Source organism: Rhinatrema bivittatum, chromosome 14 (genome assembly GCF_901001135.1).
Source record: "Rhinatrema bivittatum chromosome 14, aRhiBiv1.1, whole genome shotgun sequence".
Taxonomy (NCBI): Eukaryota; Metazoa; Chordata; class Amphibia; order Gymnophiona; family Rhinatrematidae; genus Rhinatrema; species Rhinatrema bivittatum.
The window spans coordinates 22,309,950-22,332,788 of record NC_042628.1 but is presented as its reverse complement, the minus strand read 5'-3'; the positions used below and the strand labels follow the sequence as shown (position 1 = coordinate 22,332,788).

General features: G+C 40.5%; 1 protein-coding gene across 3 annotated transcripts in view; it reads right to left on the bottom strand.

The window, feature by feature from the left end:
* SNX29 (sorting nexin 29) overlaps positions 1–22,839 on the bottom strand; it is a 464,358-nt gene that overhangs the window by 107,961 nt on the left and 333,558 nt on the right. For 2 of the 3 annotated variants that reach the window (XM_029577102.1, XM_029577101.1), the window contains exon 19: positions 18,993–19,133. The exons of the other annotated variant lie outside the window; for it this stretch is intronic. In XM_029577102.1, the coding sequence (XP_029432962.1) occupies positions 18,993–19,133 (141 nt within the window). The remainder of the gene's footprint in view (positions 1–18,992; positions 19,134–22,839) is intronic. 3 annotated transcript variants of the gene reach the window in all.

The window sequence follows — 22,839 nt, the reverse complement described above, 5'->3', positions numbered from 1 at the left end:
GTTGCAAATATTTCAAAAAGTATAAGATTTATTTGGCTTATGTTTCTAGGTAAGTCATTTTCTCTGTCATAGCCTCAAGTACCCACTTAAATTGTAAACTATTTGGGACAGAGATTTATTGTGCCTGAATTCTAATAATACTATAAAGCCATCTTGAGCATCATTTGAAAAGGTAAGCTAAAAATCCAAAAAAATATGATGGCTTGTATACTGTAAGAAATAAAAAGGAGTGAATTGTTAAAGGAGTTACACATGTAACAATAGCATATATTATAACAAGTTTCAAAAGCCTATTTATGTGTGTAAAGTCCATTTATGTACATAAAACGTTTTGAAGCCCTATGGAGTGAATTTTCAAAGGAGTTACACATGTAAAAATATCAATTTTCAAAAGCCTAGTTTATACATGTAAATCCTTTAGAAAATTACCTACAAAATGTGTATTTCTTGTAAATGTGAAGCTGAATATCAACAAATTGTAGGCAAAACGTTTTTTATGAACTAACACTAAATTTATGACCAACTTTCAAAATGGAAAGTATTATAATGCCCAAACCTTTATTAGAACAGAATAAATTCAGAAAACATGACAGATACTTTTCATTCTATACTTACTCTAAATGTCTCACTTATCTACTTATCAAAAAAAAACAAAAATATGTGTGTGCTACTGTGAAATGGGAAAGTTTGAAACCTGTTACCAACTCTGAGGTTAAGCAGGTGATTAGCAGTATTAAGGAAACCTACTGTACTATAAACTCTTGCGCAGATATCTTAATAATGGTGCTGCATGAAGAGATTAATGTTTTTTTGAGTAATCTTGTGAATGCCTCCTTGGTCAAATGTCATTAATCTGATTAGTAAAACTGGCTTCCATATGCCCGCTGTTGAAAAAAGCAAATGTAGACTATTTTGATTTCATGAATTACTGTCCAATTTCTTCACTGCCTTTTTTTTTTTTTATAATTCAAAGATCATTCAAAGTGCAGTTTTAAGATAGTTGCAGGAATTCACTGAATAACATTTTTTTAGATTATTTTCAATTCGGGGTTCGTCCTGCACATAATATAGAGATTTTATTTTTTATCTAGTTTTGATGTTTACTGGCATGGGTTTGATGGTGGCAGTATGTTTTTTTTTTTTCTTATTTTTACTTGATATCTTATCTGCTTCTGATAGTCTTAATCATTTCATTTTGCCATCAAGACAGTTACTTTGGGTCATCGTGCATTCTTCTTCGTTTCATTTGAATTCTGGTGTACCACAAGTTTTGGCCTTATCTGCTACCCTTCTTAATATTTATATTTTTCCAACCTGTCATTTGCTTACCAACCTATGGGTAGGTTATAGACTTTACATTGATGACATACCATTTTACCTTCTCATTCTCATTAATGTTTCTGATGCTGTGTTTGCCACAAAATGCTTGAGTTCAAATAAAAGCTGGACGACAGCAACAGATTGGCGTTAAATATAAAGAAAACAGAGCTTATGGTATTAACTAGATTTCCATTGCTAGATGTTCCTCCTCCTCTTCTTTTTGATGGCTGCACAATTCCCATCTCATACCAAGCAACAGTTTGGATATCATGATTGATTCAGCTCTTTCACTGCAACTCCAGGTTAAAACCGTAGTGAAGAAGAATGCATTTTTAAAACTTCATGCTGAGACATGAAAAAGATTTGAAATGATTATTATTTTAGGACTGTAATACATGTTTTGCTTACCTTTTCACTGGATTATTGTAACTCACTTTCGGCCCGATTTTAAGAGAGCCACGCGAATAAGTAGTGGGGGTTACGCATGTGCGCTACACGCTGACGTGCTGGGCCTCTACAAAGAGGCGGGCTGAGGGGGCGGAGTCTGGGTGGGGATGGGCAGGGGCGGGCCGGGATAGCATCATTCGATGCTGTCCCAGGGAAGCACACGCCGGTAGCAGGCCGGCGGGTGTAACTTACTTCTGCTCATCAGAGCAGAAGTAAGTTAAAGAACAAAAAAATATAGGGTAGGTAGGTAGGGGGTAGGGGTCGGGGTGGAGAGGGGAAAGGGGAGGAAGGTTAGGTAGGGGGTTAGGGAACTGGAAAAAAGGCCGATTTCATTGTCACACAATTTGAACATTCCCCCTCCCCCCCCCCCCCCCCGCGCGCGAGCGAGTTGCGGGCCTCCGGCATGCATGTATGCGTGTGGACATCTGATTTTATAACATGCGCGCAGCGGTGCATGCATGTCATAAAACCGTGCACACATAGATGCGTGCATGCTCCTTTTAAAATCGACCCCTATACATGGGGCTGCCCATGACAACTATCGGGGTGCAGCAAACTTTGCCCAGAATGTAGCCAGTACCTGTGTTGGTGATCATATTACTCCTAATATTTTAAGTTGCATGAAAACAGAACAGGTGGGGAGGCAGAGGTGGAGGGGCTTTCAGAGTCACAGCATAGCTAGCAATGGAATGGTCACGCCCGGCGGAGGCAAACAACAAGCGATATGCTAAATCATCTTTGGCACGGACTACATTTGTTGTAAATGGGAATGCAAGAACTGTGGTGATATGCTGATGAACTACCAGGACGTGACTATTTCACTCCAAGTTGATTATATGTGCCTGAGCTGGTCTACCTGGATTTTTCTTTTTTTTTTTTTTATATAGATCGGGTTGTTGACTCAAGGAGAAGACCCTTTGCTGGCAATCAAGGCTTAGACTGTGAAAAAACTTTTGGACATGAGGGGAGGCTTTGATGGTCAATTGTCCCACTCTTTCTTGTGAGTAGTTCATTTTTATGGTCAACTTTCATACAGAGCACGGTATCTTATATGATTACAGAAAACTGGTCTTGAGAGTTGGGTGATTGGATGAGGGCATTACCCTCACATGACAAATAAGTTAGACAATTATGTTGATGTTGAAAGTGAAAAATCCTTGCTTGAATAATTGTTGGATATAGTTGCTATATGCTGTGGCTATTAATAACTACATATAAAGTGTGCTTGAGGCTGAATACTCTCAATGCTCCAGAAAACAAACAGGTTGCAACTACAGTTTGCATCAGAACAGATCTGAGGCATTTCAAACTATAACATACTTTTTTCTGACACTACAGGATTTATTGCTGGTGGTGCAGAGGCACAAATTAAGTAAGTGCATTTGTCTTATTTCCTGATGGTGGACTCCTTGCCACAGTGATATAAACAACCAATTAGAATGCTATTAACATTGCCACTCTGTTTAGTAAATGTTTTGTATGAACTTTAATATAAATGCTAATATTTTCATTGTAGAACCATTATTAGATTGGCACAGCCAATCTGCATCCAGATTCAACAGTCATTAACTGACAGTAGAATCCCTGCCTTGACTTTGGATATCTAACTATGGGCACAAGCAATTATCTCATGATAATGTATAATATGGTGCCTTGGGAATTATTGCTTAAATAATTGCCTGTAAAAAAGACGCGCTCACAAATAATCTGTTTATTTTATTTCTCACTATCACCTGTTCTAGCAGGTAACAATATGACGATCATAATCACATCAGTGACGATAACACAAATAACACAACTCAGACAGATGCTATATAAGGATCCCAAAGGGAGGAGCACAAGGAAGAATATCTGGTGGAACTGAGGGAGACGAAGAAAGTAATCAAGATGGCAAAAAGTCAAGCGGAAGAAAGGATTGCCAAAGAGGTAAAAGCAAGGTGACAAAACATTTTTCAGATACATCAGAGAAAGGTTCAAAGTGGTATAGTGAAATTGAAAGGTGAAAAGGATCAATGTGTGTAGAGGGACTAAGAAATGGCAGAAATATTAAACGAATACTTCAGTTCGGTGTTCACTAAAGAGGACCCTGGAGAAGGACCGTCACTAGTTAATAAGAAACTGGAGGGGTGGAGTAGATGTAACTCCGTTTACAGAAGAGAATGTATGGGAAGAGCTAGGAAAACTAAAAGTGGACAAAGCCATGGGGTCTGATGAAGTTCATCCCAGGATACTGAGGGAGCTCAGAGATGTGCTGGCGGGTCTGCTGCGTGACCTGTTCAATAGATCCCTGGAAACGGGAGTGGTGCCGAATGACTGGAGAAGAGCAGTGGTGGTCCCACTTCACAAGTGAGGGAGCAGAGAGGAGGCTGGAAACTTCAGGCCGGTTAGCCTCACCTCGGTGGTGGGAAAAGTAATGGAGCCACTGCTGAAAGAAAGAATAGTGAACTATCTACAGTCGGAAGAATTGCTGGACCAGAGGCAGCATGGATTCACCAGGGGAAGGTCCTGTCAGACAAATCTGATTGACGTTTTTGACTGGGTGACTAGGGAATTAGATCAAGGAAGATTGGATTTCAGCAAAGCTTTTGATACGGTCCCGCACAGGAGGCTTGTGAATATTTATTTATTTATTTAATTCTTTTTAATATACCGATGCTCAAGACCAGGTTTTATTGTACCGGTTTACAATAAACTAAGGGGGGGTAAACCAGTTAACACTGAGAGCGAAAGTTACATTACAACAGGGAATGTGGAACAAGGATGTTAGAAAAAAGGGATAGACTAACAATTTCTAACTGGAGAGCGGTGCATGTAAGCAGAGAACAATTGCTTACATGGTAAAATTATATACAGTTTAAATAGAGTTTAAACAGAATAAAATGAGAAGCTTAGGAGTGAGTACCGAGGTGGTGGCCTGGATTGCAAACTGGTTGACGGACAGAAGACAATGTGTGATTGTACTCTGAAGAGAGAGTGGTGTTAAGCGGAGTGCCACAAGGATCAGTGTTGGGACCGGTCCTGTTCAATATCTTTGTGCGTGACATTGCTGATGGGATAGAAGGTAAGGTTTGTCTTTTTGCGGATGATACTAAGATCTGCAACAGAGTGGACACGCCGGAAGGAGTGGAGAGAATGAGATGGGATTTAAGGAAGCTGGAAGAGTGGTCGAAGATATGGCAGCTGAGATTCAATGCCAAAAAATACAGAGTGATGCATATGGGGTGTGGAAATCCGAAAGAACTGTATTTGATGGGGAGTGAAGGGCTGATGTGCATGGAGCAGGAGAGAGACCTTGGGGTGATAGTGTCTAAGGATCTGAAGTCGGTGAAACAGTGTGACAAGGCGATAGCTAAAGCCAGAAGAATGCTGGACTGCATAGAGAGAGGAATATCTAGTAAGCGAAAGGAAGTGATGATCCCCCTTGTATAGGGCCTTGGTGAGGCCTCACTTGGAGTACTGTATTCAATTCTGGAGACCATATCTCCAAAGGGACAGAGACAGGATGGAGGCGGTCCAGAGAAGGGCGACCAAAAAGGTGGATGGTCTACATAAAATGACTTATGAGGAGAGGAAGCTAAATATGTACACCCTGGAGGAGAGGAGGAGCAGAGGTGATATGATACAGACTTTCAGATACTTGAAAGGTTTTAATGATCCATGGTCAACAACAAATCTTTTACATTGGAAAAAAATCAGTAGAACTAGGGACCACGATTTGAAGCTCCAGGGAGGAAACTCAGAACCAATGTAAGGAAGTATTTCTTCACGGAAAGGGTGGTGGATGCCTGGAATGCCCTTCTGGAGGAAGTGGTGAAGACTAAAACTGTGAAGGATTTCAAAGGGCATGGGATAAACACTGTGGATCCATAAAGGCTAGTGGATGGGAATGAAGAGAAGAGCCATAGGGGTGGATTACTGTACCTTGTGATACTACCCTTATTCAATAAGCCTTCGAACAGTTAATGCAACTCCAACATTGCTCTCTGCTTCAACGGCAAGGGGAAATATGGAAAAGAGGATTTGCATTCAGATAACAACCAACAAAGACTGAACTTCACAATCTAGGTAAACAAATTAGCGTGGGAATAGCTTGCTTATTACGGCGGTTACTACCTTAAACCAATTAAGCCTGATACATCACTTTGAATGCATATACAGCGTTGCTCTCTGCTTCAACAGCAGGGGGAAATGTGGAAAACAGGATTTACATTCAGACACCATCCAACAAGGCATTGATCTGTGCAGTCTGGGTAAACAAGCATCAGGGTAACTTGCTTGATGTGGTGGTTGCTATCCTTAACCATTAAGCCTTATATGCTCACCTTTGATGCAACGCCAACATTGCTCTCTGCATCAATGTCAGGGGCTGGCAGGAAATTTGAGTCAAACAGTTACTAACAAGGGCCCTGAACTTGGTGGTTGATGATACAGATAAGTAAGGGAAAACAAGTGTGGAAGCTTGCTGGGCAGACTGGATGGGCCGATTGGTCTTTTTCTGCCATCATATCTATGTTTCAGCATCGCCCACCCTATCAAACCACTGCCGCCACTCACCCCTTTTCCCAAAAAGAATTCAGGCTGATACTGAGTATTCAAGAAGAAGATTACTTTATTATAACTTGATTTCATACTGATGCTGTCAGAAGTTGCGTGTGTCATTCCTGTTCATATTGTGACATGACAACTGTCATCACATATTTCCTTTCTAAAGGAAAGAATTAAAATCATTTTTATTGAAAAGCATATTTTATAATTGCAATTACGCACTCCAGGGACCTACAATGGGACTCTGAAACTTTTCAGTTTGTTGCTTAAATAAGACACACACATACACCCTTCTGTTTAATTGCTAAAATTCATCTCACTGCCTGATGTGGCCTGAAGAAAACTTCAGGAGAACTGTTGTCATCAGTTGATGTTACAAATTTGCATGAGAAAGACATTAACAAGCTCTTAATATTCTAGATCATTATCAGACACATGCTGATTGACCGGCTAAAACTCATCAGAATTTTCAAAAAATAAAATGGGATTACAATAAATGCTGCTCATTGACTTCTGTAGCATTTAAAGGCGAATTTTCAAAAGCCCGCACACCTAAAAATCAGCATAGACGCATGTAAATAGCATATGCTCATGTATATGACCCTACAACATCAGACGGATTTTAAAAGCCCCGAGTGCAGCAAAGCTGGGAAATACACGCGTTTCGGGCCGGCACGCCCCGCACGGATTTTAAGAAGTGCCCGAGTACTTGCACAAATTGAAAAGGCAAAAAAGGGGCGGGATCTGGGCAGGGTTTGGGCGGTCCAAGTCTGTAACATGAAGCATGCGCGTAAGTATTTATGCGCACAAACGCACGCCAGAGTCCCTACTGCGTAAGTTTACTTCTGCTATGGATGGCGTGTAGGTTTTAAAATAAAAAAAATCAGGGCTAGTCAGAAGGGTTTGAGGGGTCGGGGCTATTAGGGTAAAAAGGAGGCTATCTAGCTAGGGGTTAGGAAGTCCTATCCTTATACTGGGGCAAATTGGGAGTGAACTGGGGAAATGGGTATTGGCATTGGCGAGCATGCCTAGCAAAATCCCCCCCACTTATGCGGTAGAGGCAGCATTTGTGCGCACATGCATGCTTTCATATAAAATTGCAGGCACATGTACGCGTGTACTGACGATTTTATAATGTGCATGCATATTTGCGCGTATGTTATAAAATGGACGTGTCCATTCGTGCAAGCCGGCATATGCACGCACATGTGCGCCCGTGCAGCCGTTTAAAAGTTACTATCTCCATGCATAAGTAAGGCTGCATAAGTAAATCTGTGTGTGTAAAAAAGGGGCCAAAATTTACCATTGTAAGTTGCTATTTAACAAAATATTTCTGCATGGAGATTTGTCAACTTACTCCTGTATATTCACACCTGCCTTTTATCTGGAGGAAGGGATTGTAAATGTCTTAATAGTGAAATACTGACTAGGTGGAGGTCTGGGTGACATGGGGGGAGTTAAGGTTGAAGAGCTTTAACGCTCTCGATGACCTGCAGATGGACTGGGTGAACTGGTAGACTAATTGGTAACATTGGCAATTTCACTGCCATGCGCATGCTACAAAATCTCTCAGCTTACATGTGTAAAACCTGACTTATAGGGGAGAAATGCATGTAAATTATGCAGGTAAAATCCTCACACTTAGATTAGAAGTAAACATATGTGGGTATAGTAGTTGCACACCATTCATCTGGATAAGTTATGATTTATCTGGCTAAGTAGTGGCTTTGCTGCTACTTATCCAGTTAGGACTTAAAAATGCTACTTATCTAGATAAGTAAAATAGATGCATAAGTCTCAAATAGAGCTACTTATCCAGATAAGTAGCGCTTTTAAGACATATCTGGCTAAGTAGAAGCAAAACTGCTACCTTAGGCCTGGATTCATCATTCCGCTTTTTCCCTACACTGTGTCTACAGATATTCTCTGAGGACAGCAGGATGTCAGTCCTCACACATGGGTGACATCATCGGATGGAGCCCGGCATGGAAAACATATGACGTAAGACAAAGTTTTGCTGAAAAAAAAACCACACAGGAAAAAAGCAACTGCCTAAGAAATTAGAAAAAGAGAGACTCAATCTTGCTGTGACACACAAGGCTCTGTGGAAAAGAAGACACTGAAGGGATGCGTAGTATAATGCATGCTGAGCATGCTCAGCGGGCTGCAGTCAAAGTTCTAGAAACTTTGACCTAAGTTTCTTGTGTCATGCTCCATCCAATGATGGAGCATGACACAAGATCCAATCAGGCCCCAAGTTTGTACATGAGAAAATGGAGAGTGAAGTCTCTTTCCTAAGGTCACAAGGAGCAGCAGTGGGATTTGAACTCTAGCTTACCTGTTTCACAGCCCTCTGCTCTAAGCACTAGGCTACTCTTCCACTCTGATGTGCTTTCAAGATACAGTAAGCTGATAAAGGGAAAAAGGTGATGGAAAATGTCTAAGCAGTGGGATAAAAGGATATTAGAGTAAAAATTAAAAACATTAATGTAGCATTTTACTATTGAAACTGAAAAAATAATACTTAACGACTAAATTATATATGAGGAGATTTGACATTTCTAGGCGTTACTACAAGAATGACATTTCTGCGATGCTACCACACAAGCCATGCTCCCATTTTTGCAGTACCACATTAAAAAAAAAATATATTTTTTTTTTTTTAAAAAGGATGATTTTGAAAACAAATGCTGTACACAAAAACAAGGATCAGATCTACTTTAGGCCTCCTTTAAAATATGTTTTATCAGCACTCGTAGGATTACAGCAGGCAGCCAGAAAAGTATTTCATAGGGAAAAGTTATGATAACGTGGCAATGCAAGTTAATTTGAAAAGTCACTATTGGGATACCACAATATTGCAGTGAAAGCATGCTACTCGGTGGATTACTGCCCTGACACGTTGCAATAATTCAGTCTGGGGCACAGGAACTTTTAAATTAACTTGTGCTCTTTCAGTGCTTCCTAAGGCAGTTCCCTAACTTTTCAATACACTATCAAAAAAGTGGCAGGCTACCTTTGCTGACCTACTTTCCAAACGTGGAAAACCTCATCCCATAACTTACTGAATAGGCTGTGTCTGAAATTGCCCTTTGACTCAGAACTTATGTTTTCTAAATTGCCAGTTATGCCACGGCATTTCTTCTGGAACTGATTTTCCTGCCGGAGTTTCTCTATTACAGCTCTGAGAGGTAGTCGTAGGGCTGTTTTTCGGTTTTATTTTTTGCTTGGCTCTGTAATGCTGTTTTCATGTAGAACACTGAAGATGTTTGACATAGTGCAATCTATTCAAAGGCGAAATGTAATGCCAAACTGTAATTAAGACAAACTATGAAGAGACAGAGTGGATATGGCCCTAATGCAAACACATTGCAGAGACAGGTTTGCCAAGGATTGTTTTAAATAAAATCCCTGCAATTCTACTCCTTCATCCCCACCACTCCCAATTCATATCAAAGTCTGCAGTTTTCTGATGGCTTTGAGAATCGCCCTAGACAATCACATTAAAGGGTGCTAAAGGGGACTGGAGGTGATTTTTCTTTTTCAAGCATACTGAAAGAGTCCTCTAGGCAGGGGAATGCTTCACATGCAGGATATCACGACTTCTGATATGGTTCTAGCCACTTTAAAAATTAAACTGGAAAGTATTTTTAGCTATTCATATTTGTGATGACTGACAGATATTGGCCCAGTGATTTCATCCCATCACTTTCACCAGGAAATAGTCTTTTGACCTGTAAAACATGCACATCGAGATTATTTACCTTCCTCTGAATTCCAACAAATAATCAAATAAATGAAAGCTGAACTTGTTTAACTGCGTTCCCATCCAACTGACTGAGGGGTAAGGTGCTAACGAGCTGTCATGAAAGGGAGTCCAGACACTCATGTAGGGCTTATCAAGATCCTTTATCAGATGTCTTCTGCAAACCTGTCCCTGTCCTCACTAACACATGTGCCTTGTTACACCTTAAGGAGCATTGTTGATCAATAAGGCCCCACTGAGAGACTGATGAGGTCTATTAACTAACAACATACATTAACGGCCAATTTGGTAAATATACCCCTACGTGACCGCAATATATGCCCAGCCAGTGTTTTAAAAACATTTTACACATTCACCATCTACCTCTGCAGATCACAAAACTTATACTGCACAGAATTTTATGGTTTTTCTTTAGTTTTCAAAGTAATCAAAATCTGAGCTGGCTTGCAATTCTGTATCCAAGCAGAGGTGTTGTAGAATGTGATACCATATTAAAGGATCAACAAAAAAGATGTTGTAGCATATGAACTTTCAAGAGCTTATGGACTTCTTTTTCACTTGGGACTCCAGTTTTCTCCAGGACCAATATCGCTACTAGAACTCTACCTTGTAAATGTGTAGGCAGGAAGACATAATATTCATATGTAGTCTCTTGACATCAAACAGTCATACTGATGTTAGAATGTTTTTTTGTTTCTCACATTCAAGATTCAATATAGCATAAGTGACAAACACAGGTTTAAACTGGCAAGTGTTTAATGTTGCAGATATCATTTCAGTACTCCATTGTTTTATGATTTTTTTACATTTGATTACATTTGTCAACAATTATAAGTTTAAAAAAATGCTTTAACACTGTAAAAAAAAAAAAAAAAGAAACATAGAAATGACAATAGAAGACGACCAAACGGCCCATCCAGTCTGCCCAGCAAGCTTTGCACTTTTTTTTTTCTCATACTTATCTGTTACTCTTGGCTCTTAGTAACCTTTTGGTTCTATTTCCCTTCCACCCCCACCATTAATGCAGAGAGCAGTGTTGGAGCTGCATCTAAGTGAAATAACTAGCTTAATTAGTTAGGGGTAGTAACCGCCGCAATAAGCAAGCTACACCCATGCTTATTTGTTTACCCAGACTATGTAATTCAGTCCTTGTTGGTTGTTGTCTGTATATAGATGCACTTTTCTTCATTCCCCCTGCCATTGAAGCAGAGAGTTATGCTGGATATGCATTGAAAGTGAAGTAGCAGGCTTATTTGGTTTGGGGTAGTAACCGCCTTAACAAGCAAGCTACTCCCCACTTTTTTGTGAATGCAAATCCTTTTTTCCACATTCATTCACATCCTCTAGACTATATGGATCCACAGTGTTTATCCCACGCCCCTTCGAAGTCCTTCACAGTTCTGGTCTTCACCACTTCCTCCGGAAGGACATTCCAGGCATCCACCACCCTCTCCTTGAAGAAATACTTCTTGACATTGGTTCTGAATCTTCCTCCCTGGAGCTTCAAATCGTGACCCCTGGTTCTGCTAATTTTTTTCCAATGGAAAAGGTTTGTCGTTGTCTTCGGATTACTAAAACCTTTCAAGTATCTGAAAGTCTGTATCATATTACCTCTGCTCCTCCTTTCCTCCAGGGTGTACATATTTAGATTCTCCAATCTCTCCTCATAAGTCATTCAATGAAGACCTTCCATCTTTTTGGTCACCCTTCTCTGGACAGCCTCCATCTTGTCTCTGTCTCTTTGGAGATACGGTCTCCAGAACTGAACAAAGTACTCCAGGTGAGGCCTCACCAAGGACCTGTACAAGGGGATAATCACTTCCCTTTTCTTACTCGATATTCCTCTCTCTATGCAGCCAAGCATTCTTCTGGCTTTAGCTATTACCTTGTCACATTGTTTCGCCGACTTCAGACACTATCACCCCAAGGTCTCTGTCCTGTTCCGTGCACATCAGCCTTTCTCCCCCCATCGAATACAGTTCATTCGGATTTCCACTCCCCATATGCATGACTCTGCACTTCTTGGCATTGAATCTCAGCTGCCATATCTTCGACCACTCTTCCAGCTTCCTTAAATCTTATTAATTTTAATTATTTATTAATTAAGTCTCATTCTCTCTACTCCTTCCGGCGTGTCCACTATGTTGCAGATCTTAGGGTCGTCCGCAAAAAGACAAACCTTACCTTCTATCCCATCCGCAATGTCGCTCTCAAAGATATTGAACAGGACCGGTCCCAACACCGATCCTTGCGGTACACCTTGCTGTGACAATAGGGTTTAAAGGCACTTGTAGCTGCCAGAAAGTCAGGATTACAGAAAATTTCGAGAAAACCATATGAACAATGGTGAACTAAAAACCTGCTAGCCACACTGGTATTCCAGTATCAAAAGAAAGTTAAGGCAGGTAATGACATAAAAATGTAAATTAAGTAGTGTAGTCAAGATGAAATCTTATTCATCTTGGTAAGATGGGCAATTTTGTGCCTGAAAAGGTCAAACTGGCTGAATAAACAAATCAAACTCTTACAGAGTTAAGACACTTGCTCACAAAAAGTCTCAAATCATAGGGCTAGATTTAATTTTCGGGGAGGGGGGGAAGCACAAAAGCCTTCAAGTCAGTTTGTTTGCACCATTTTAAACAGTTACAGGTGAATTTTCAGAGGAGTCATGCATGTAAATGTAATATACTATCGTAGCAATTTTCAAAAGCCATTTACCCACATTAAATGCACTTAAAGTGGGTAAAACCTATTGACAATTCAATGACGTATTATTGTAGCAATTTTCAAAAGCCCACTTACATGAGCAAAGTACATTTACACTTGTAAAACCCAGTTTTAAGCAGGCAAATGCTTTTAAAAATCAAGTACTCGATCTTTCCCTCAACATATAATTTCTTACAACTTCAAGAAGAGAAAAAAATCTATAGAAAAGAAAATACAAGCAAAATGTTCTGCAAAAAAGCATTGTGGGAGGCCTGCCCCATGGCTAAGGTTACAATGCTGTGCACTGTATTGAAAAAGACTTGAATCTGAGTCTGCTGTTCATTAGGAATAGAGAATCCTAGGGCCTGGCAGAAGTTGTCCCCTCCTGCCCTCAGAACTAGGAGAGCTGTCTGGGATGAGACAATATACCAATAATGGGGGAAGAGAGGAATCAGAGTATTTAATTTACGGTAAGTCTGAAATTTATAAACCACCTTTCTCATAATGCTCAAGGTGGGGATATGAGAGCATAAAATCACAATAATTAATAACAGTCCACAGCATATAAACATACAAACAAAAAATGTAAAAAATAAGTGCAATAAATAATTAAAATTAATAAGCCCAAGGAAAATACTTAGTAAACCCAAGGAAAAAACTAATACATTAATAAATAATTAAAATTAATAAGCCCAAGGAAAAAACCTGTCCATATCTGTTGTTAGACCAGTTGTTTCATCACCTGTAATTCATTGTTATACCAGTTTTGTTATTATACCAGTTGTTTCACCACCTGTAATTCGTTGTTTTACCTGTAAACCGGAGTGAAGGCCTCTAGCTAAACTTTAATTCGTTGTTATATTTGTTTAATTTGTTGTTATACCAGTTTTGTTATTATACCAGTTGTTTCATCACCTGTAATTCATTTTACCTGTAAACTGGAGTGAAGCCCTCTAGCTAAACTTCGGTATATAAAAACGTACAAATAAATAAATACTGAAAACAGTGAACAATTAAACTGTATAATCATTAAATAACTCAGGTTACAAAAACTAGTTGAGGAAACAGTTAAACATCTAAAAAGCCAGTAATTAGTTCTAATCTGCCTTTCCTAGGAAAAGTCATGCATAACAGTGGACCAACAACTAAAAACGTCCTGAGCTAATCTCCAAATTTAGATCGGTATATACCAAACAACAAATCTTTTGTTTTTAAAGATGTTGGGCCCTTTCCTCTCATTTGGTTGCTAGGAAGAATAATTTTCAATAGTGCACCTAAGACAGCACATATATGCATAAGGGAGTGCACATAAAGTTATAAGTGTAATTTATAAACTGTGCAGCACCAGTTACACAAATAATAAAATATGTTTATCTCCACCCGCGAACGTATACATATATGTTTGTGTGGAAAATGTAATGTTTGGCTGCTCGCAGGAAGGCCCTGCAAGCAGCCTCACTCACCCCAACACCAGCATACCACTCAAGCTCCTCCAGTTGCATGGATGTCACTATTCTATGCTCCCTGACACTGCCCTCTATAGGCGTCCGCATGCGCTGCACGTTGGCCTAAGAAGGCCCTATGGCAAGAACTGCGGCCTGGACTCTCCTTGATGACATCAGCGCACTTGGGTATAAAAACCTTAGCCACACTTTCTGCTGATGCCTCAGCAACACGTCCTTCAGCCTTGCAATACGTATTGCTTCTCCTGCCATGTTCCTGATCCTGCCTCACTCCTGCCTTGTGCTTGTTCCTGTTCCTGCCTTGCCCTGTCCCAGTTCTCCGCCTGCCTGATCGGATGGTACTGACCTCTGCTACAGACCACGATTTCTCTTTGGTCGCTGCCTGCCCTGACTTCAGCCCATTTCTAGACTCTCTTTCTGTCCACTCTCAGAGACACTTCATCTGCCGGCCCTGCAACCCAAGGGCTCAACCTGTGGGGAATGGGACTGGTATAGGTCCAGCTCAATTCTAGCCAGGGACATGTCTGCCAGCTGTCTGCGTGGGCCTAGTAGGTTCACCTACTAGGCTGCGTCAACCATGCCATAGCACGAGGGTTCACAACCGGGATAGAAAAGTTAAGCGCGTATTTTCTGCATGCAGCTTTTCTGCTTCTGGCAATGTGGGGACATTGGCAAAAATGGCTGTGTGGGTGAGGAAGCCACATTTCATAGATGGAGATAGGCAGCAGCTCACCAACCTAATCATAACCAATGAGGAAGAACTGTTCCCCATCCGTGGACTTAGGTGTCACTTGCGAAGGATATCCTTAGGTACTTGTCAGGTTCTGGAGTGCCTCAGGGATCTGTATTGGGACCCGTACTTTTCAATATATTTACAAATGATCTGGAAAGAAATAAGACGAGTGAGGTAATTAAATTTGCAGATACAAAATTGTTCAGTTGTAGGGTTCAGAATGACATCACCGATTCTCTTTCTTGTTATAAGTGATCTATGTTCAGAAAGCTGGCACAAAGAGTAGATGCAATGGGGTCCTGTTTCTGACAAATCTGTGAAGTTAGAGGGACGTACTGTGCAGATCCATTGTCTCTGCTACCTAAAAAGCCTATGTTTGAGGATGCAACCTCAAGACAAGCTTCCTTATCAACATGGCATGACAGCAGGGCCTAATCCATAAATAGCTGGTAGTTTATTATGTTCTCTCCACCAAGCAGACAAACATGTCCAAGGTGAATGCACAGAGTTGGTCCAACCTGATCTCAGACTTCATGGTAAAGAGAGTCACTGTGGGATACACTTGGGAAATGGGAGCTCAATCATGATACCCAGAGACTTGTCACTGTCCTTTCAATTGTTGCAGCATCCACATTCAGGTATGCGATGTGACATTTTCCCTAGCCTTCTTTGCTGCACTGCAGCACAGCAAGCTAGCAGCAGCCACAAAAAAAAAAAAGGGATGGAATCCAGTCTGCTGACCATCTCTGTTATTCTTTCCAGAGTCAAGCTGTTCCTTCGCATTCAGTGGTCTGACAAACCATATGGTCAGAGGAGAGACTGTCTTAATGGCAGCTGTCCTGAGGTTAGTCACCTGCCTGGCCTAGAACACAAAGGGATATGTGTCTGTAAGATGCAGAGATAATGTTCATTCACATTATTTTGTGGGGGTGCGAGGATGTGCACTACCACTGTTCATATAATTTCACTGAGTGAATGGGAGATGAGGTTCCCCATTATCAGTTATTCCACCCTGCTGAAACACAGTATGATGGCAAGGAAATTGTAAAGTCCATCTAATATGCTCAGCTTCATTCCTGGCACAATACTATAGACCTCAGTTGATCTCTGGCTCTCTCTTTGTAAGAAGGGACTTTCTGTATTTATCCCAGGATTCCTTGACTTGTATTACAGGTTTTGCTTCCACCATCTCCAGTGGGTAGCTGTTCCTTGTAGCCACCACTTATTCTGTCATATTATTTATTATTTTACTATAAACACAGTCAGGTTCATTTTTAAATGAGGGCATATGCGCCCATACACATGCATACTGGCATGCAAGCAGACATGCACGCATGCTTTAAAATACACCTCCCGGACGTTAAATATGAGCCAAATCTTAAAGGACTCAAGCAATTTGGAAGACTCAGACAAGGACTCAAGGAACTTGGAAGACTCAGGATTCAGGGTTCAGGCACTAGTACAGGGTGAGTACTGCACGCAGCGTGCCCTACACAGCCAACCATGGCTGGTCGCGGACCACACCGAAAGCGGAACAGGTTCTGGCTTGAGTCTTGGGCATGGATGGAAGCAGACACAAGATACTTTGAAGACCGGGAACAGGAATCAAGACTCAGTATTCAAGACTCAGGATTCAGGAACAGACCTCAGCTTTAAAAACAAGGAGCCTTCCGGAGACTTGCGCCGGAGACATGAAGACAGGCCTTGTACCACAAAGCACCCTAAACAGCCCCCAATGGGCTGGTCACAGACCATGACGGTGGCATGCCAGGAAGGGTGGACAAGCAGGGAATCTGGAAGCAGGACGAAGAGCCAGAGACAAGAACATCAGGACCAGGACTGGAACATGGAACATCAGGACACTGAAGAAACAACAAAGGAGCTCCAACAAAGAACAGGACCAGGAACATCAGGAACATCAAGAACATCTAACATGGAGCCATCAAGACACAAGAAGACCACGGAGGACCTTGACCGGAGAAGAGACGCATGGATGACCATGGAGATCCAGTTTGAAGGCCCCGAGGAAGTGGAAGAGAGCCTTTTTATAGGGCTGGACTAAAGAGCAGACTGATGATGTCATCATTGGGGCCGCAGGGCTTTTCCCACCACTGGCCCTTTAAATAATGTGGAGAGGCAGGCGCCCAGACGAGCTTCAGAGGTGGAGGAAGTTGGCAGTGGCACTAGGGCCACGAGAAGAACGTCCTGTGGCATCGGGCCGCAGCCAGGCTGCGTTAAAGAGTGGCAGCAGTGGTGGCGTTGGGCCAGGGTAAGTGAGGGCCTGCTCGCGGGATGGGCTCTGCGAGCAGGATCGTAACAGGTAGGGGGTGAGTGGACATATTCAGCCACCAAGTGCAAAGCCCCTGAAGTGGCAACAGTGAGTGACCAGCAGTGCTATCAGTATTGGCATCAGGGAGCCAAGAAATCTCAAGAGCAGAGATGTTGCAGATGTGGGGTGGCCTTTAAGATTTGAGCACCCAGCAGACCACTTCTGAGGCATGGGTAGTCAACTGCAGCTGATTTGTTTCAGTCATGGATGTCTATGCTCTGCTGCCAGTCATTTCTAGTTTGGCACCTTGAGCATTTTCAAAACTCACTGGTTAGCACTTCCTGGCTGCTGATCTCATGATGCACAAGATCAACAGGAAGTGTTGGCCTGCAAGTTTTAGATGCTTACAGTGCTATAGAAGTATGCAGACAAACAGCAGCTGTGTGCTGGAAAGATTTAAATTGTGCAGAGCTAGGCATGTGCTCAGTTTAGACGGCACATTGCCCAAGGGTGGGTGCTACTTCCTGGTCCATCACAATCTTCCCTCTTAAGCAGATTCCAATTCATAGCAGCCTGTGAAAACAGCAGGATCACAGGGTGAATTGCATAGGACACATTTGTTCAGAATTTGAACGGCCTTGAGTATGGCTGATTCCAGTATGCTTACCAGTGCCATAGATTATTGGTAAAAGACAGATATGACAGATGGTGTAAATTGAGGGGCATTCATTCCTCTTTTGAGCTGAGAAACTGAGTAGGTTTGGCAAATTCAATTCTTACCTGGTATGGCAGACAAACATTTGAGCATAGTGGATTGGAAGGAGACAAGCTACCTCATCCCTCCTGCACTGGTTTCTGGTCAGGGTGGCCGACCCAGACGTGCTGCTGATATTTTTCAGAGGCAATGACCTCAGTAATTTGTCAGGCTGGCAGCTGGTAGTACCACTAGAATGACATTGCCTTCCTCATGACCTAGCTACTGGGAACCCTCAACTGTTGGTCAGAGACTGTCCCTTGAGACTGGTGGAACTAGTCACTGCTGTGGCAATGAGGCACAACCAAAATCAAGATGTACAATCTATTGACAATTCAATGGCATATACTATAGCAATTATTAAAAGAATAGTTACACAAGTAAAATCCATTTTCTCATGTTAAACCCAGTTGTAAGCGAGTAAATCCTTCTGAAAATGATCCCCGATATGTATTATGCATTTACAACACCTTAAAGCAGGATGCCACCATAATGTCGTCAACCCTGCTGAAATGTTCTGAGTGAAGTATTAATCCAAATTACACTGCTATTACATTATGCTGTCTATCCAAGGGGATCGTATAGCTACCAACCCTAGAGGTAAAAAAATTCTCTCTATTATTTAGAACCAGTTTGGAGTCTATTGGAGTCAGCTGTGCATTGCTGTATTCTATAGGGAACAATTCATAGACCACAAGCCACTTGATGAGGTCCAGCAGGAACCAAGAACGGATCTTATAGGTCCTAGCATATACTGCTTCTGAAATAACAGTCCCAACTAACTTTCCAACTGAATGGGTTCTGCTTGTAAATATTTTTTTTTCTAGCTACAGTGTTGCTGAAGCATCGTTTTAATTCATATGCATGGACTGAAACATTTTTGGTGGGGGCTTATAAGAATTCACAGGCAGTTTCATATTAATTGATGTTTACATATTTTAAGTTCTCTTTCATTATATCTGTAGTACATACTCTGTTTATTTTGGTACCTTGTTTCCAATGGCCTTTTTTGGTGGAAAGCTGAATGTTCTCACTTGGGGGAATTTGCTCAATAACTTCTGATGCAAACTCCGGAACTCTGTGTATCTTCGATAGACGTTCCATTCGTCATCTTTAATTCTGACATACACCTACCATATGGTAGATAAGAAAAGATAGGGTTTAGCTGTCACAATAAATTATTTGTGTTTACTCTTTTCTGTTAAAAGAATTTAAATAGAACATTGTCTCCTATATTACAGAATGTAAAGCTACAGCTCACTTGATTTATCTGAAAGAAAATCTATACTGCAAAATAAACAGGTCAAACTCATAGCTAGATTCATCATTCTGCTATATATTTATAGCAGAATGATGAGCTGCTGTAAAAAAAAAAAAAAAGGGGCGGGGAGAAATTGTGCAGCAGATCGCTTTGCGGCAGTGCGTTTTCACCCGCCGCAGTTGCAGCCGGGCCGCACACTTTCGCACCCATAGTGCCATGGGAAAAGGTGGTGTTATTTCCTGCGGTGCTGCCGGCGATAATGTGGAAAACATTATCACCCGCAGCGCTGCCAGGCCATAACCCCGCCCAAACTCCTCCCCTTCCACTCATTTCAATAATACCGACACGATGCGACCATTATCACGTACGGTAAGGCATTATTACACCAGATAAGGCCCTACCGCACGCAATAAGGCCACATCACGTTTTGATAAAGGACCCTAATAATTCTCTAAGCACAACAGATTCTTTCATATATAAAAAACTAACAAATAATGTTTTGGCAATATTCCTTAAATGACAAAAAAATTGATTGAACTCCTTAACAGCAAAACAAACTGGCTTTTGCATGTACTTATGAAAACTCATAATTAGTAAAAGATTTCAACATCTAAAGCAAATCATAAAAGGACAAATGTCACAAAAAGATAATGCAAAACAAATAGGTAATATATAATTAGCTATGGCACCAGACTAATAAATGAATAAGTAAATGAATAAAACAAATAAAACCCAGCTGTAAATATCACCAAGGGTTACAGTATCCTAACATCCTAACCCAGAGGGCCTCATGATATGAAAGCAATACGTTAAGAACTATCGCAGCTTAAACTACATTAAACCCTAAAAAGACTGGCTGAGCAGAAACCCATCGATAGTTAAACCACCTGTACTAGACCTGGGCAATTTTCAAATTAACTCCTCAAACCAACTACAGGATTTAGGTGTACAGATAGATGAGAACCTCACAATGAAAATACACATCAGTAAATTAATTAAGACAGGTTACGCCAAGGTGCGTATACTACATCGGTTGAAACCATTATTAATCTTCACAGATTTCCGTACTGTATTGCAAACTCTAATCTTCTCAAACCTTGACTATTGTAACTCCCTACTACTAGGTCTTCCAGCAAGACACTTAAAACTTCTCCAACTACTACAAAATGCTGCAGAAAGACTACTACTAGGATCTAGGAAATACGACCACATTACACCCTCTCTGATATCACTGCACTGGTTACCAATACAATCTAGAATCTAATATAAAGTATTAACGATAATATACAACATCATTCACTCCAATATCACCGGCTTACTAGGAGTGACACTATAACCATACAATCACCCGTGAACACTAAGATCTCAAAATAAAGGACTATTAGCTATTCCCACAATCCGGAGCACACACCTAATGCAAATAAGAGATCATGTGTTTTCCATAGCAGGTCCAAAGCTCTAGAATTCTTTGCCTGAGATGCTATGTATTTTACCAGACAGAAAGAAATGTAAATGCGAACTAAAAACATGATTATTCAAAAATGCATATAACTTAACCTAATAACAGTAGAATATACAGAGATACAAAGACTACAAGATCAAAAGACAATAATTGAATCACGAAGAATAAACTAAATGACAGCATGCAAGATTCTCAAAACAACCCTCTGACAAAGATATGAAAACTAACATTTCGTTCTAACTACCCAAACTCTTTGCTTTATGTACTAGATCAACTATTAATCTTATGTACTAGAACAAACCTCTTGATAAATACCAATGCCTGCCTATGAAAACCAGCCCTGAAACTAATCTTTGTACGTTTAGTGAGTCTAAACTATGAATGTCACTTTGTAAACTGTTGTGATCTATATAACATGTCTAAATAAATAAATAAATATTAGAACCTAAGATGACAACTAAAACCTCATTTACTGCATGTATTGTTTGGCAATAGTTAACTTGTAATATTGCACAAAATTATTTGATCATTGTCAGTGATCCATTTTCCTAAGTCCAGCAGTTTTAGGATGATACAACTGGTTTGTGGGCAAACATTTTGCTAAAAATAAAATCATGTTCAAAATATTGGATTCCTATAATAACAGCTATTTTCACAATCAGGTGACCAATTTGCTCAGTTTTCAATAGAACCAATTGCTGGCAGTTTTACGACTCATTAGTTGTAGAAAGCCAATTTAAAAAAAAAAAAGGCAGATTCCTGCAGCAATTAACAGCTGGCCATGAAAAGGTTGGCACTGTGGTATAAACAACCAGCTCTAAGGCTGGCGATGAAGACAGTATATCAAGCATTCGTGATGATATATTTAACAATATATATATATTTTTAAAATTACACTATATACTATATATACTCTATTCAATATTTTTGCCTGATTTCTCCGGAGATGCTATTGCTGTTTCTAAAATGAAATGCACTGCTTTGTTTTTCATCTCTGAGTGGGATCAAATAATATGCTTTGCTTCTTCCATGAAACATGGTGGATAAAATATGTTTGTTGCAGAAAAGGCCTCAGTACTAATCCAGCATACTTCTATCAATTTGGGAATAGTTCGGTTATTTAATAAAAACCTTCTCTAGGGGATCACTGAACAATGTTATAGAGCCAATCGCATTGAGGAGATTGGTTCAAAACCAGTTATCTTGTCAATGGGAAACAAATGCATTACAATAGGAAAAGGGAAAGGGGGAATGGGACTTGGTGCACTCAGACAAGTTCTTGTGGACACATTTTTGCATGGCTTGTCTCTATTGTTGGCTGTATTAGTAAAAAGGGAAAAGACTGCACAAAATAATATCCTCAATTCTTTCACACAGTCCTTTCCAGGAAGGATAGACACACATTAGCAAGTCAGTGGGCAGAAATCTGCAATGCTACTATTCCTTTCCAAACATAAATGTTTCTCCAAGAAGCCTATCTGTTCTATTTCACAGACAATTTGCGAGAACAATTCTTTGAATATTTTTCAGAAAGAACTATTTACCCTGCTTTCATTGGTACAAGGGCAACCTGATAAATTGATTGTGGCTTATTAGTGTGCGATATTACAGAGCTGATAAAAAATTAAAAAACAAAGAGAAGTGGAAATAGGTTCCTCTGTTAATGAGGACGAAAAGAAAACTATAGCTGGAATATTCTGAATATACTGTTCTCTATCAGAATGCAAATCGTAGATGGTGGTCTGGAGAAAAGGATTGTAGAACAGAACTAGGAAAGAGAAGCAAAAGAAACATGGGCAGTTAATATCAAATGTATGGAGGAGGCCAAGAGAATAATGTTTTATCCCATTTCTGTAAGCATAAAAATAAGTCTAATAATGCTTAATTATTAACATATCTATGCCTTTTACTGAAGGTAGTGACTATCATTTGTGTGGGAACTTCTATCTGAAAAAAAGACCCATCAAAAGCAAGAAATCCCTCACTAAGAAAAAGTGAACTTAAGTAATTTGAAAAATAAACCAAGATGAGGAGAGAGCTCCTAGCAGAGTCAGTTACTAGCTAAGAGCTACTAAAAGTAGGGCTACTGTGGTTGCAGGAAAAACTGCTTAAA